This window comes from Meriones unguiculatus, chromosome 8 (assembly GCF_030254825.1).
Source record: "Meriones unguiculatus strain TT.TT164.6M chromosome 8, Bangor_MerUng_6.1, whole genome shotgun sequence".
NCBI classification, from domain to species: Eukaryota; Metazoa; Chordata; class Mammalia; order Rodentia; family Muridae; genus Meriones; species Meriones unguiculatus.
Genome location: NC_083356.1, coordinates 99,053,464 through 99,070,406, shown reverse-complemented (window position 1 = coordinate 99,070,406; position 16,943 = coordinate 99,053,464). Strand labels below are relative to the sequence as shown.

General features: G+C 41.2%; 1 protein-coding gene across 11 annotated transcripts in view; it reads right to left on the bottom strand.

Moving 5' to 3' along the window:
- Positions 1 to 16,943, bottom strand: part of Pkp4 (plakophilin 4) — a 208,290-nt gene that overhangs the window by 78,779 nt on the left and 112,568 nt on the right. For 10 of the 11 annotated variants that reach the window (XM_060390208.1, XM_060390216.1, XM_060390210.1 and 7 more), the window contains one exon: positions 7,872 to 7,984. The exons of the other annotated variant lie outside the window; for it this stretch is intronic. In XM_060390208.1, coding sequence (XP_060246191.1) covers positions 7,872 to 7,984 — 113 coding nt within the window. The remainder of the gene's footprint in view (positions 1 to 7,871; positions 7,985 to 16,943) is intronic. 11 annotated transcript variants of the gene reach the window in all.

Below are 16,943 nucleotides of genomic sequence, written 5' to 3'. Positions count from 1 at the left end.
GACTTCTGACGAGCTGAGCCGGCCAGACTCATTTTCTACCCTTCCATTGCTTATAACAGGAGTTCAGCCATAAAGAACTTAGTGGTCTAAATTTTTCTTCAGAATGTCTACATGATAAATACTCATTGTGGAATCCCCTGAATGTTTCTGAATTACATTCAAATATTAAACAGTTTGTTCTTCATTTAGTCTAGTTTAGAAATGAAGTCAGGGAGCTCTGACCTTAACTATTAAGAGAGGAGCTAGTGACCAGATCTAACAGGACACAAGGAAACTGTGATAAGCATAGCAGCACTGAAATAGCTTGACCTACTATGCACAGATCAGGTGCATAGTATTGCCAGGTCAGCAATAAAGATGACTGTAGTAACAGAAAGCAGGAGACAGAAGTCAAGCAAGCTGAGATGGCAGAAGGATGGACAGACAAGACCAAAGGAATCCCTCCCAGGCTTGCCAGTACCCTAACTCAAGTAAGGCCAAAGTAAACCCCTCAGGCTTTCCACTAAAAGTCAAAAGCAGCACTCTTCACATGCCCAATAATGAATGACAAGGAAAATGTGGTATGTCTATTCAACACAATGTTATTTAGAAATAAAGCTTGAATACATGAAGTGAAAGATATCAGATACAAAGGACCAAATGTACAGCAGCATATATATATATATATATATATATATACATTTTTACACACACACACATATATATACATACATTTTATATATGTACATATATACACACACATATGTATACGGGCATTTTATATACATCCATCCATATATACACACATATATATGCATGTATATAAAATGTCCGGAATGCAGTCACAGCAATAGGAGGTAGCTCCCAGCATCAAGAGAAGGGAAGAAGAGTGGGGCAAGAGTGTTAATGGGTGAACACCTTTTATGAATGTACTAAAACTCACTGATCTCTGTACTTTGAAAATATGAATTTCAAGGTTATATGAAATTATCTCATTAAAACAACCATCCAGCAACAATAAAAACCAAGTGGGGGCTGCTAAAGCACAAAATGTCAAAAGGACAGAACTCTATCAAACATCTACCTGAAGTGGGAAATTAAGTAACCAATAGCTGTCAAGGAACAGACAATTTTTTCCAAAGACTTTATTTCAAAGAAGGCATTATTTGAAGCAGTTTATTTTTACAGTGATTTAAAAAATACTCACTGAATACAAATCTGAGTCATGAAGAAACCTTTTTCTGTTACTGTCAGTCCCAAAACATTTTCAGAATGTTTACTCGTATTGGCAGAAGCCTGAGGGGCACCAGATGACCCTGGAAAATGGAAAACCATGGAACTTTTCCAAGGGCTTCCTTCAGTGGCCATGGGGAATCAACTCTTTTCATTAAAAACTACAGTTCTTTTCCTGAGCGGCGGTAAGAAGACTGTCAAGGGTGTACGACCTTTTGTGAAGCAATGAAGAGCAACCCTTGTCTTTAAACTCGGATGTGTGTGTGTGAGCGAGAGAGAGTGAGAGCGGGCAAGAGAGAGACAGAGAGAATATCTTGGCGCAAGTGTGATGGTGTTAATGTCAACGCTGCTCCTCCACCCCCTTCTCCTTTATAAGGACACAGTTTTTGTATAGAAGCTTTAAAGATGTTGACAGCAGCAGCCAGCAAACATTGTGTGTCCAAACAAGATAGGTGCATTTGAACATCACATGAGAAAAAAAAATCAATAGTCTGCAACTAGAGCCTTTTAAAAACCTCAATTTAGATGTAAATCGAGTACTTTATCTTCATAAATGAAAATGTTATTATTTACAAGATAAAGTATGAGAAACAAACCTTTAGCTTGCAGAGAAATACACTCTCACCATGTAAACCTTACCTAGGCCTAGCTGAGAAAGCAAGGGCAGCGGTCAAGGTGAGCGTCTGGGCAGCAGAATAGGATTTCAAGCCCCTTAGCCATTTTTGGATTCTGGACTAGAACTCGGTGAGTCTCAAGAATCCCAAGACTCGTATTTTCACTTACTGAGGTCTGCCCTACCGTATTTTCTATTCTTGCTCCGCTCTGTGACCCAGCAAAATGAACAACTGCTGTAATTTCCTTCCCTGAACGAGCGGGGAGCGGCAGCTATGTGTTGTGCACCTGTAGGCTGCTTTCTTCAGCTGGTGGTACTTCCTCTCCGCGCTCACTGTGCACCAGCCACTGGACTCTCGACCTGCTGCCAAATGAGCATCCCTGGGCTCCAAGCTATTGCTTCCCTGGGACTTTTTGGACAGGTGGGGCCCCACTGAAGATTGTTTAGCTAATAAATGCGGCATGTCAGAGTGCAACTTGAAGGACAAGGTGAAAAAGTTACTCATGGGGAATTACTTTCATGTAAAGAAAAATTTGAAGCGAAAGAAACATAGCAAGCTTTTAAAAGTAGTCTCGTTTTTTGGGAGGGTGATGAAAATAACTCTGGATTGCATTAGTGGCCACACAATTCTATGCCATCATGTTAGTTAGGAATCACAAAGGAGTGGATTTGTTGTGGTTTCAACACACCTGACTTTTAAATAGGGTAGTTTTCTCTGAGTGGCAGAATTATGGATTTTTCTCTTGTACTTTACAAATGTTTTGAGGTGACCGTTGTTAAACTCTAGTACAGACCAAGAGCATGGTACTGGTTACCCTCTCTGTCCACCTCTTTCAGTGTTCATGGGAACAAAGCTGGGCAGGCTCCAGGGTGAGTGGATAGGCTCAGAGTCTGGGCTTTCTCGTGGTGAGTACCAGGTCTTTCTACTGTCACCTTAGCCAGTTAAACCTAACCTCAGCTAATGTGAGACTAGCCCTCCTCTGATGGCTCTATAGAGGGAGAAATGGATGAAATCCCATGTTCATCAAAATCTGGAAGTAAAGTTTTAGGACGCATTATTCTGTGTAGCTACTGGGCTGTGCACAGTGGAGTGTTTCCTGGGAGCCATTTTTTTGCCACTTATGTGCATATAACACACCTCTGCAGAGAACTACAACAGGGAATCTTAGAGCTCAGCATCCATTGCCATCCATGACTCTCAAAACCTATGCAGACAGAAAGTCATGGCAGGCTGCCTGCTTAGCAGACCTGAAAGCAATTCATCTATCTACACGTGCTAAATATTGCCCTGAGCCAAGTTAGATGTCAGAATTGGCCCCCGGTGGAATTACTTTCAGCAAAGGTGCCATTTCATCTATCTATGTTCCATTTAGCAATGAGAAATGGCCCTATGAGCTTGTTGCTGCAATTTGTTGGCAGAGACCACTGAGGGTCAAACAGGTTTCACGCGGGAGAACCACTGAAGTCTTGGCGCCCAGGACGGGAGGCTCCTCCTGAGCAGCCTGGCTCCTTTCCAGCGTGTACATGCTAACATTGTGAGACTCATTAGTGAGGTTTGTGCACACTTACATCAGGACTGCTTCTGTCTCCAGCATGGCTGCTAGGATGCTCAGAGCAAAATCGGCTCTCAACCTCAGTAATGCAAAGCATGCTACATGTACATTTTTTTTTGTTCTATTTTAATCTTGCCTCCATCTCATCTTTCTAAAATTTACCTCCCCTTTCCCTTAATCCTCACACTTTATTTTTAGCTTTTGTATTTTGAAAGATGTTTCAAATGCATTTGGATGGGATGAAATATTAACTAAACCAGCTACACTGTACTTGAAATAAGTACTTTCACCTACTTTCAGGGCTTCTCAAGGTTTAGTGACAATATTGAGTATCAAACATCATCTCTGCGTGCTGACACCATCAAGTCCATATCAGGACCATTATAAATGCATCAGTATTGCTAGCATATATATATATATATATATGTTAGAATGCTAGAAAATAAAACAAATGGAAAATCATATAAAATCAGCTTTCATTGCCTGGTTTGAAAACACTTCTTCTGGGGTGATTAATAGAAAAATCTGAGCATTTAATTTGAGATTGTTTTAAAGTTCTCAATGGAGCACACTGCAGGTGACATTCAGTGGGAGGGGCTGAGCTGTTCACTAGAACAGCTAGAACTGCAAGACCTTATGTGTTACATCCTTTTTATTCATAAAGTGAGGACAATATGGCAAAAATAGTGGGCAACCAAAAAGTCGATAAAATACTTTTTATATTCTTTCGATGCATCTTTAGAAGATAGTTATATAGTCTTACAGATTACCTTACTCTCACTAACAAAAATCTTAAGGAAGATAATGGGTTATAAAATGCCCATTTTTTTCTGAATAAACTCATTTCACACATGTAAAACAAAACAAAACAAAACAATTCTAACAGGATGCTTTCTGGTTCTGAGCAGGGATCCATTTCAGTGTCCTTTGAACAAATCAGGAGGCTGACAAAAAGGGGATCTGTGTCTCCAAGCTAATTCCTATTTATATCTATTTATATCTTTACATTCTCATTCCAAAGTGGACAGTAAGGGGCTGGAAGGCATGCAGAGGTAGAGTGTCTATTTTAAGAGTTGTATGGAAACCTAATACAGTAGAAGCTTCCTAGAATATATATATATATATATAACCTTCACACACACACACACACACACACACACACACACACACACACATATATGTGTGTGTGTGAAGGTAATCTAAATGAAATCTCCAAGTAAAGGGAAAGACAGAGCCACATTAGACATCTCCTCATCACAAAAGAAAGCTTCCAGTACCAAGAATGGGTTACATATAATTGAGTTGTTGGCCAAAGAGGTCCCACGGGAACCCCCAAACCTGGCTATTGCCAGCTCTTCACAAACTGACAGTAAGGCCCTATTGCAGAAGACTACACCTACACAGTTCATTGAATATAGAGAAGTCAAGTTGGTGCCTACCTAGAGCCTTTACAACTAGTATTCATGGCACCGGAAGGAACTCTGTGCACTACTAAAAGAGACAGGTAAACACCAGCCCAGCTACAAACCCTTCAATCTACAAGGCAGTACCCTACCTACAAGCTAGGCTGGTGCAATAATGGGACAGAGTGTGGGGGAGGGACTGACCAGTAGGGTTAAGTCCTACTCCATGGTTGAAACCCATCTCCAGCACTGCTTGGGTAGCCTCGAATGTGAGATTAGATGGGCCAGGGATCTGTGCGGAAACCAAACACTACTGTTATGTTGAAGGAATATAGCAATAAAATGACTCCTAAGAGCATTCTGCTATACTCATAGATCAGTTACTCGCTCAGCCATCAGAGAAGCTTCCTCTTGCCGCTGAAGGAAACAAATTCAGAGACTCTCAGCTGGATAACAAGCAGAGAGACCTTGGCACACTCAGCTCTAGAAGGGACGTTTCCCTCGAACCCCCTCTGTGGAAGAGGAGGCAGAAAGAGTGTAAGAGCCGGAGGACTGAGGACTCCACTGAATCAAGGCCTTCTAGACAGGGGGGCTGGTGGACATGTGAACTCACAGAGACGGAGGCGGCCCGCACAGGTCTGCAGGGCTCTGCACTAGAGGGGGGGGTCGTAGAGCTGAAAGAAGTGGACACATGCTCCCATCCCTAACACAGAAGCTGTTTCCAACTATAGCCACTTGTCAATGAAAAATTAGTTTCTTTCAAAGAGAATCTCACTGGGGAAACAAACCGTTTTTAAGGGTAGGCCCTGTGCCCAGGAGTGGATGTCCCACACAAAATGAAACCAGCAGTGTCTTTGGAGGGTCACTGACTCACAATGTTAAGTCAGGGCTTAAAACAGCAGAACAAACCAAAACACCAAAACCACAACCCAAACCAAAACCAAGCAACCAACCAAAGACCACCCGCCCTCAATCTTACAGGTTCTTTTCATCTATATGACTTCTGGTTTGGTGTTTTTATGGGATTCTTGTATGTGCAAATGTGTGTATTTCTGCACTGATATGTTTTTCTCTGGCTCTTTTTCTTGTTTGTCCATTTTGTCATATTCAAATCAAAAGTCTGCTTTGAATGCATGTCCATGATGATGTATGTATATCATTTTAACTATTCTAGACTCTATTTATAATTCATTTCCTACTTCTATCTTGATAGATAGTGAAGTTCTTTCAATTCTTCTGCTTTCGTCAACAACATTGCAGTGCGTACCTTTTGTACCATGCACTCCTTTCAAATTTTCTCCAATGGCTTCCAGTTTGGGGAGTTAGAAACTGTACTTTTACTCATTGTCTAGTTTTTTCCCCCCACAAGAAGCACTTTAAAGTAAACTTCTATGAGATCAGAAAAACAGTGTAGAATATAAAACTGTACACACACACACACACACACACACACACTCTGCTTCGTGTAGCCCATCTTGTGTTTGTGTTACTTTGGTGCTCTGGGCGCTCATCTTTAGATGACAGTTCTAAAGATGGGGATTTCTAATAATGTCAGCAGTTACAAATGGACTTCAAATGCCCACACTGTATGAGTACGGTGTTTGTGTGGAGCCCTTTGAAGGATACAACTTAATGAGTTAATCACATTCACACGCACCAACTTATACATGCCTGTGCCTTCATTGTGTGGTCCCTGCAATGCTTATCCTGGGATCTGCTAACCCCCTAGCCTCCAGAAGAGGCAGCTCAAACCTTAGTGGGTTTTTTTTCCTTCCATTTTTAATTTTCTCTAAATATCAACTTTTATAATTGATAGAAATTATTTTTAAAGGTTTATCAGAATAAATCTGATTTTTCTGAGTCAGCTATTGCCAGGGCCAGGTGTCCTGCACAGCCTTTCACATGATGGATTCATTATCTTACTAATAAAAAATTCTATTTTTCTATTCAACTGGCCCATCCTTTTGACCTCTATGGGAGCACTCACACAAATAACACTCACACACGAGACATAAGTTAAAAAAGACTTCCCAGATATTAAAAATACATATGTTCATTTATTTCTATACTGTTAGGTAGTCCTATTGGCTTTATTTATATGCTTTATATCTTAAACACACCAATATACACTCCTGTCAACGTATACACCGGAGGCGGAAACATTTATGTAAATCCAGTCTAAGAGCTTAAAAACCAGACCGACCACTCACTAGAACGGAAAAGCTATACACAGCATCTTATTCGGCAAAAAGATGCTGTCTCCAGTGAGCTACAGAAGAAACCGAGGGGAAAAATTTAGTAGTTAGAAACAACTGTTATGATTGGGTGTAGGGTTGTGCATTGTATAGTTACACACACCAAGCTTAAAGATGCAAATGATAAAAATAATGTATGCTTCTGGCAACATGTAATGTTTAAAAAGTAGATCTACAGGTAAGCGGTGATTTAACACATGGACTGTACAGTAATAATGTACAGTAATGATCTTTTTAAAGAGAAGTCATTTAAATAAAAAGCAACAATTGTGACTAAATGTGTATCCTGAATTAAATGCTCAGTTTTTACCTACTATATTTGACTACCTTAAACTCATTCTGTACTTACCATATTTGAAGACTTTGATAATTTCACAGAAATTAATGTATATAGCAGTTTCACAGATTTTAGAAAAACTGAAAGTAAATTGAAGGCATTCCTAAAGGCCACCTAAACCATACCACTTAGAAATAGTTCTTAGGTTGAAAATTTTACACCATGGTGCCCAAGCACCAGCCACCTTGCTTTACCAAACAGCTAGCCATTAACTGTGGTGCATCCGTCAATGGTGTGCGTGCAAGACCATCACATTTCGGGAGGCAGCGGTTCTCTTGTGTGGCACGAGCTTACCAGTGCTGTATCGAGCAGTTCAGCACAGGTCTGAAGGATAATCAATGCTGTCAGCGGCTTCTCACAATACATAAACGTTTTTGGTGTCAGATTCAGAATGGAAGTTAACAGAAACAGCATTCTACGGGACCAGTCGCCGCAGCCCTGCTAACTTTCTAAGACATGTGATTTGGGCGCATAAAGATAGAGCCACTGGCCCTGTACCTGGTGCTGGCGATGCTTGGCGATTCTGCTCCAAGCCTACATCTTTCTAGCTGACTGGCAACAATCTGCCTTTCCACTTCCAGTTCTCGGGTGAGGCGTTGAAACTGAAGCTCCTGGGGGTCAAGGAAATAAAAGGCATATGAGGCGACCAGGTTGGCTGCTCAGGCACACAAGAATTAATGTTTGTCACAGGAAACACAGGAACATACCCACCACAGAAAGCTACAAGGAGGCGTGGGGCAACTCGGGTTCTAGAGCGTGAACCTGCAGGCATGTGGGTGTCTGAGTTGAGAAGGCTGGAGCATCAGCTCTTGCTTGGAACTGAAAGCATGTAGCTGCTTATGTGCACTCTTTCTTTTCCCTTCTACTCAAGGCTTTAAACACTGCTTTTGTATGACGTTTACACGTGATCCAACCATCCTGAGTTCTTCCTTCTTAACGGCTAATTTTTTTTATCTCTTCTGTACTGCATGTTAGGACATGATGGGAATCATGGCACCATGTTTGATACAAGTCACTGAACCAAAGAAATAGTCAAACCCCACATTAAGTTTCTGGCTACCTTTATTCTATAATATAACCAAAGAAGTTTGCTCTATTTACAATGTATCCATGTTGCTACCTCACAGGGGGATACAAAGAAATAAAGAATATGCTTTATCATGGACTCTGAACTTATACTGAGAAGCAGGAAAAGGTAGAGAAATATTCTTTATGTTCTATCAGCAACACAAACCAACTTGGTTATTAAGTGGTTATACTCTATTTGGGCTTCTCTTATCGTTCGCTTGATAGGACTTGATAAATGGAGAGCACACCATTCTATAAAATACCAGAAGATCAAACCAGACACATCGCTTGCTAAAGTTTTAAGTGAGAATTAACATCTGCAAAGATACGTCCTGGCCCTGTACACCATAAACTCTGCCTTCACGTCTCTCTAGCTGTCAGTAGTTTAAGTTGACAGTGATTGCTGGTTCAAGAGAACAGGCGCTACATCACTGAAGGAATAGTTATGACCATGTTAATATTTGTCATAAAATTTACTTAAGTCTGCTAACTCTCTGTAGGAACTACCTGACAGCACTGGCTTTGTAAATTTCATGGACTATTCTTAGAATAGTTATATGTATTTTTATTTTTTTTAACCTTTATTATAAAAACTTGAAAATACAACACACCAAAATTAGCCATATCTAAGGCCCATGTACAATGCACTGAACTTTTATACATTTGGATTGAAAGCTAGAGCTTCACATTCAAATTCGCATTTTCAGCTTTGAAAATATTTTAAGCACTTATCCACCAACAAAAAATTATGACAGAATTAGAACTAGAAAAACAATTACCTTTAATATTCTTTCATAGCTAAGTACCTATTACCTGCTTTCAGCCCTTCAGCGTCCTCCCATATTTAGCTTTTTTATTTCCTTATTTATGTATACGGTACCCACATGTAAGTGTTTACGTATTCATATATTATTGTCCAGAGTCTACATAAGAGAACATGCTGTTTTTTCTTTCTGTGATTGTATGACTTTGCTTAATATTACATATTCTAAGTTCATCCATTTTCCTGTAAATTTTTAGTTTCATTTTCCTGCAAATTTTAAATTTCATTTTCTTGCAATGTTTTCATTTTTCTTTACAACAGAATAGTATTCATATATATATTTATATACATATACACACACACACACACACACACATAAAATTTCATTATCCATTCATCTGTTGATAGACAGCTAGGTTGATTCCAATCCTTTGTTATTGTGAATAAAACATCAATGAACAAGGGTGTGCAAATGTCTAGGTGGTGGAATACGGAGTTCTTTGGGTAGATGCCCAGCTGGATTATACAGTAGTTCTATTTTTAGTGTTTGTTTCGCCTTTTTTTTTTTTTGAGAAACCTCCAAATTGATTTCCACAATGGCTATATTCATTTGCACTCCCAGCAGCACTGGATAAGGGTTCCTTTCTCTCCTATCCAACATTTGTGGTCAGATTTGTTTATATTCTGAAGTAGGTGAGGTAGAATCTTAACGTAGTTTTAATTTGTATTTCCCTGATGGTTAGGGACATTGAACACTATGACAAGTATTATTGGCTATTTGTATTTTTAAAAACTCTCTATTCAATTCATTTGACCATTTGATGATTGGACATTTTATTTTCTTGGTATTTAATTTCTATAATTCTTTGTAAATCCTGGATATTAGCTACTTGTCCGAAGTGTGAGTAGTAAAGTTTTTCTTCCATTCTGTGGGCTGTTAACTATGCTCATTGGTTCCAACTACGCTCATCGGTTCCTTTGCTGTTACATTAGCTCCAAAATTAAGTTGTTTGTGTGTGTGTGTGTGTGTTGGTGAGAGGGGGACCTACAGGGGTCAGGGCTTTACTATCTCACTCTGTAGTCCTGTCTGGCCTGGAGTTTGCTATGTAGATCAGGGTGGCCTGGAGTTCCCTAGATCTTCCTCCTGCCTTAGCCTCCCAAGTCCTGGGGTTAAAGGCAAGTTCCATCACAACCAGTTAAAATTAAATTAGGTTAAAATTAAGTATTTAAGAATATATCTAAACAAAGAAATATAATGCTTCTATAATAAAAATTCCTAGATAGCAAAAAGCAAAATATAGAAAAATATTCCATGTTTCTAGGTAGGGAGAATTAATATTGTGAAAATGTCTACACCAAAATCAAGTTATAGAACTAACAAAATACCATTAAAATTTCCATGTCATATTCCAATTGTTTAAGAAAAATAATACATGAAGTCATATAGAACCACAAAATACCACAAACAGCCAAAGCAATCCTAAGGAAGGAACAATGCTGGAGGTATCACAATACCCACCCTCAAATTACCCTACAGAGCTACAGCTGATGGAGACAGTCTGGCATTGGCGTAAAAGGAGATGGGCAGACCAATGGAATAGAACAGAAAAAAAAAAAGGAATTAGTAAAGCCAAATCCACAGAATTTTTGACAAAGGAGCAAAAAAATAAATAAACCTGGAGGAGGTTGGAGGTAGCCTATCCAAAAAATGAAGTTAGATTCTTATCTTTCTCACCTTGTACAACAATCAGTCCAAAAGAGAGCAAAGACCCAAGTCGAAAACAAGAACAACTGATACTTGGCAAGAACTTTTTTGGAGAGAACACCCACAGCACGGGAACTAACCCCAAGGGTCAACAGATGGGACTGAAGAAAATAAAGTTTCTGTGCAGCAAAGCAAACAGTCCAGAGTAATGAACCTCAGCTGCTCATCACTTTCAGATACCGAGATCCTTTTCGAGTGAATTTGATGGTGCAAGCTCACTGGACAGGGCATAGACCAACAGCAGTTGGTTCAGCACAAATGACTACAACAGGGAAGTGTGGCAGTGAAGCCCAGATGGGCACATGCTACGCAGTTCAGTACTGGGCTAATATAATATAGCCTTCGCAATCAACATCACGCTCACTTCACATTGCTTCAGAGCTTTCTTTCTTTTCTTCCTTCTTTCCTTCTTTTTTCTTCCTCCTCCTCCTTCTTTTGGTGATAGACATATATTCTTTTATATATTTTACTCAGCTGTTTATTAGGTAGACCTTTCCCTACACACTGGCTATTTGTATCAAGCTAGTCTAGGAGGAAACCATTTCTAGATCCCCACGTCTCTGTAACGTGGCTTTTGCACACTGCTTTCGATGACAAATAGGGATTGACAGCTGGTATGCTCTTCCATTTCATAAGGGGAAAAGAAAAACCCCATTATGATACATCTTTAAATCGTGTTTGTGGCATCTTCTATGAACTCTGAAACAATTTTTCAAGGAACTGTAGAGAAAATTTCTACTTGGAGTTAGAGACAAGACATCGTTTCTCATGATTCCTTGCTGGAAGCAAGAGACTTTGCCTTCGCCTAAGACACACTCAGGCCAGACAGTGACTCAGATTCTTGCCTGCAGACCAGCTCCAGGAAACAGGAGGCTCCTTCTCTCCCTCAGCTCTGCCTACTTGCAGTACATTCAGAATCACATCTCAAGGTCAAGTTCCTCACACAGGAACAGCCTCCCAGCAAGCTGTGTGTCAGCCCTGGGGGATGCATCAACATTGGGCTGACCAAGTTTCTGGGGAAGTTTGTAAGCCGTTCTGAGAGCTGGGCCTCTAGCTTTGCTCTCCTGTCTTTGCCACAGGTTTGAAGTCATTAATAGGAGCATCAGTCTGTGTCACCAGGAACACTGAAGTGCCTCAGAAATACCCACAGTGCGGAGTACTTGGATGGCCTATTGATCCATGCTGGATCGCCATGGATTTAACGCAAATGTTGGGCAATCACTTTCATATCTCACCCAACAGAACAAAGTCTGTATTATATCTCTACCAGTCCCGGAGTCCATACAATTGACCATTACTCACTAATTTATCAAAACCCCTTCTTATGAGTCCACACTTCTCATTAGCAGGAGTTCATACAGTGCCGAAGGCAGGAATCAGGAAGCTGGAAAGCACAGATCTGCAACTGTTACCTAATAACTCTGCACACTTTCAGAGAAAATGTATGTTTATTTAATGACTAATATTACTTCTACAGAATATAAATCTAACACATATGTGACTGGCACCCAGATGGGCGAGCAGGTTTTAAGTATTTGGTAATTCTGTCCCTATAGCCTTCTTTGATTGACTAATGAGGAAGGAGCTCTATTTAGTCATTTGAAAACACACCCAATGATTTCTAAAAAGACACTCATTAAAATAACTAGGTAGAGATGTCATTTCCACATTTTAGCCTCTAAACATAAAAAAATGTGAAGACTGGTCCTTAACCAGCATTCAGAACAGGGGCGTCTAAATAAAGTGGGGAGAACAGAAAGGAGATGAGAATGGAAAGAACTTCTAATGATAGCATGTGACTAACCTCAGAGTCCGGCAAATAAAGCCATCGCCTTACCAATACGCTCTAAAAGATAATCTGTGTATGCATTCAAGCTCTTTACCTTAATTTCATGCTAGTCATAAATACAGTGATAAGGTCGGAGGGAGAATCAGGGCTATAGAAATTATGCTGCCTTTGTCATGATGGTGGACACACAGTGGACATTCCTGCCCAGGGACAAGGGTTCACTGCCCTAGCTTACTCAGGAGCTATCAAGATACCAAGAATCAACCTCCTTGTTCACAGGCACACCGCCTGGCTGGGCCTCTGCCAGCTGCTGACTAAGGAGGCCGTGGAAAGGCTGGGCCTAGGGAGACTTCCTTCTGGGCTTGGCTAAGGCGCTGTCGGTCTGCGTTGAGGTGGGTACTGTTCCCGCCAATCCTTCCTTTTTGGTACAGGCACTGATATGATAAATCTCTGCACAGAACACTCTCCACAAGCTCCACCTTGGCCAGTCTCGTGTTGGCTGCTTTTTCACAGTGATGGAAGTTTCTTTCACTTAGTTTCGAGCTACTTAGGGCACATCGGGAAGGGGCAGACAGTCAAGAGAAGGGACCACTGTGAAAGTGAGAAACAGGCATCTGCAACGGGCCTCACTGTGCTGCTCCATCTGCTTCAGGGGTCTTAAGAGGTAAAATGTTATTTTATGGTCAAGCTCAGTGACAGCCGCCAATTTCCTTCTGGATCCTACTCTTCCTTCTTCCTTCTTCATCCCTCTGTAGAGGAAATCAGCACCTTGAATCTGATGCATAGAATTCTCATGAATGTTTTATATTATTGCTTCTACACATTTACATTTATGTAAAGAGCATACTGCACAGTTGGTTGGTAGATTGCTTTCGGTGTAGTAAGATTCTGAGTTATCAGCATAAACATGGGTAGCTCTTGCTCATTAATTTTCACTGATCAATAATATCCATTTTATGATAATAGCATACGTATTTATGCGCTCATCACGATGGACCCATGAGTTGTTTCTAATTGCTTATGCAATTATAAGCATTCTGTAAAACAAACATTCTTGATTAAACCTTGTGTATATGAGCCAGACTTCTCCAGTGCAGATACAGAAGGGAATTTCTACACTTAAAGGTATACACATCATCAACTTTATGTCACAATGACTGTTGGATTATCTTTCAAAGTAGCCGAACTTCCACCTTGGCTGGCAGTACAGGTGAGTCCCCATCCAGATACTCACTGCATTGGGCTACATCTCCCCTCCTCCTTTGTGGGAGTCTACCTTGCTTATGCCTTAATCTGCATTCCCTCAACAACCAACATACACTTCCTAGGTGTACTGGCCATTTAGGTTTTTGAATTTCCCAAGCATCAGACTCTTGGGAGAAAATGTTTTTCCTTACTGCTACCATACAGGCCTGCCTTCTATGGGAAACAGCTGTCTCTCACCCTGTGGTGATGCTGCAGCTCTGTAGAGCTCTAGCCCTGGACCACACTCTCCATGCTGAGCAACCTCAAGCTCAGGCAGTAGACAGTGACAAGCTCGGGTGCCAGTCCATCCTGGTGGGGAGGGGCAAGGCAGAACACAACAGTTCCCATCATGGCAGCCAGAAAGCAGAGAAAAAGAGACAGAGAGGGGTCAGGGCCAAGATACCCCCAAGGATACTAGTGATCTATTTCCTCCTGCTAGGTTCCACCTCAAGCTTCCAGAACCTCCCAAAATAGCACCACCACCGGGGGTACCAGGCCCTCAATGCAAGGACGCGTAGGGACATCTCTTATTCAAGCTGCAGCATCCCCCTCTCTGAGGCCACCTGCAGGGAGAATGCCGACTTTACTTCTCGGCCCAGGGTGCTTTAGTTTCCATTTCTGTGATCCACCCTTCCTTTGTGGCTCAGTTCAGTAATGCTTTACTCAGTCTGTTTGTTCCATTCAGGTGAAAAAAATGATTCACATACTGGGCCTACAGTATAGTTATTTTTTCTTCATGTTTTCTCTTTATTTTTCTGAGCCATAGCCATGAAGAATTCCTCAGTATTAAATCATCAGTGGCTTGTTTAGGCTTTAGTTCATACACTGGGTTTGTACAAAAGAAAATATTTTCTAATTCTGAGATTTCTAGTTGTTTTTTTGTTTTGTTTTTTAACATACCCATCTGTTCATGTAGCCTGAAATTTCTTTCCTCTGTTTTCCTCCCTCCTTAGGGTTATAACTTTGGTAAACTCCCAGGTTTGAGTTCTCTTTTCCTCCTTAAAATGATTTCCGTGTTTCTTTGAAACAACAACACTAGGGATTCTGCACGTCCATGCTTGAGGACACCGTGCCTTCCTCTGGCTTCCGGAAGCACTCAGCTTTAGAGACCTCCACTCCCACCCCTTTGATAAGCAGAAATAGCTGCACTCCGGTTCTCAGCTTCAAAGACTAGGTGCTGGTCCTAAAATCAGGCCACACGCCACCTCCTGTGGGTGCAGATGCTCTCATCCTCATTAAATCCTCTCTGACGGGCACAGTGGCGAATCTCCTGACCCCTCCCAACTGCGCCCTGTGGAAAGGACTCTTACTCTGCTTTACAAACCTTTTTTTTTTTTCTTTTTTACAAGCTGTTCATCTTTTACCGAGAATATTCCCCACCTCAGGGTTACTAAGAATACTCGCCAGGCTTTAACTGCAGTGTAGCTCTTTCCTAAAATATTCTTTTTCTACAACTTTCTCTGGTACAGACTCCACTCCTCCACACCCGACACTGAGGTGCCTTCCAGAAGGGAGGGTGTTCTCTTGGCTCCTCATGGGCTCTGCTTATTAGCATAAAGTGTTGATAGTATTCCTCATCACCAGCATGTTACGCACTTGTCCAGTCAGCAGACCTGGAAACCACACCCCTCTTACAATCTCTCTTTTCTCTACTGGTGAAGGACTTAAAATTGCCACTTGCGTGTCAAGGTTCACTGCGCTTTGAGACAAAGGCCATTCCGCCTCATCAGCCCATGTGCCTCGCTGCTGTGAGCTTACATCTAGCTCTCTGCCTCTTGACCACAGGAGAAGCTGTGATGGTCACTAGGACGGTAGTGCTGAGAGTGAAGAAAGAGCAGCAGGCCTGCTGTTCAGCCACCAGTGAGGGTCCCACCTTCACGGTTTCAGAGTCGCAGGCACTGCCAGTTTTCTTCCAGGCTTAGTAGAGAGGATGGCCCCTTCTTTCCAAAGCTTCCCTCTCCAGGCCTTCTGGCCTCCTCTAGGACCTTGCTCCTCTCTCTGTGTTCTTTATTATTTCCTCTCATTTGATGCTGAAATTGTTCTCTGAGGACACAGTACCTTGACTCCAGGGTTCCTGTTTCCTTCTCCTGTGACCTATGCTAGCTTTTCACTAATGATGCTTTGCATTGTCTCCTTTTAACAATGTAGTACCATCCCAGGCACTGAAGTCATTACACACTGGGTCCTAATTAGGCTTTTAAGATTCAAGGCACTAGGCAAGATGTTCTGATGACACATTATATGGAGGTAACCCCATCTTACTATGTTCAAAAGATGAATGAACTAAAGACAAACTCTATCTTTGCAGGTCTTGTGGGAGTTTTTAAACTGATCATCATATAATCCTATCCACCAGCTGGCAGAAGGCACCCGGCTGGCTCTCAACAACTGGCCCACCAAAAACCACCAAGAAATCCTGCAAAATCTAAATATTATTTAAAACCCTTTTTATTAATGCTTTATTATTAATTATTATTAAAACTTCCAGAAGTTTCCACTTCTGGAAACTGAATTTCCCATCCTGCACCTCAATCCTACTCATCTTTCTGTCCAACCATATCTGCCCTCTATGCTTGCAACTCTCTGCAAAGAAAACAGAAAATAAAAATAAGAGCTAAATTAAAAAAAAAAAAAAAAAAGAACCCGTGGAAGCTGTGGTGTGTCATGGTATGTCACACAGTACACCTCTTTGCCCAAGTATTTTACTGCAAATGTTCACTGCCATGAGTCTACATGTTATTTTCTAATCTAAGTGGCAGGAAAACCAGAGAGTCCATATTCACAAATGGTTCTTGGATTTCTCATTCTCAGGACCTTAGCTGGTACCGTAGAGGTTATCCAGTGTCCAAATCGTCTATCAGAGTTTAATGTCTATGAAGTAGTCCCTTCATAGTTAATTACAGAAATACAACTAACAGGAAACCAAGACATAGCCTTTGT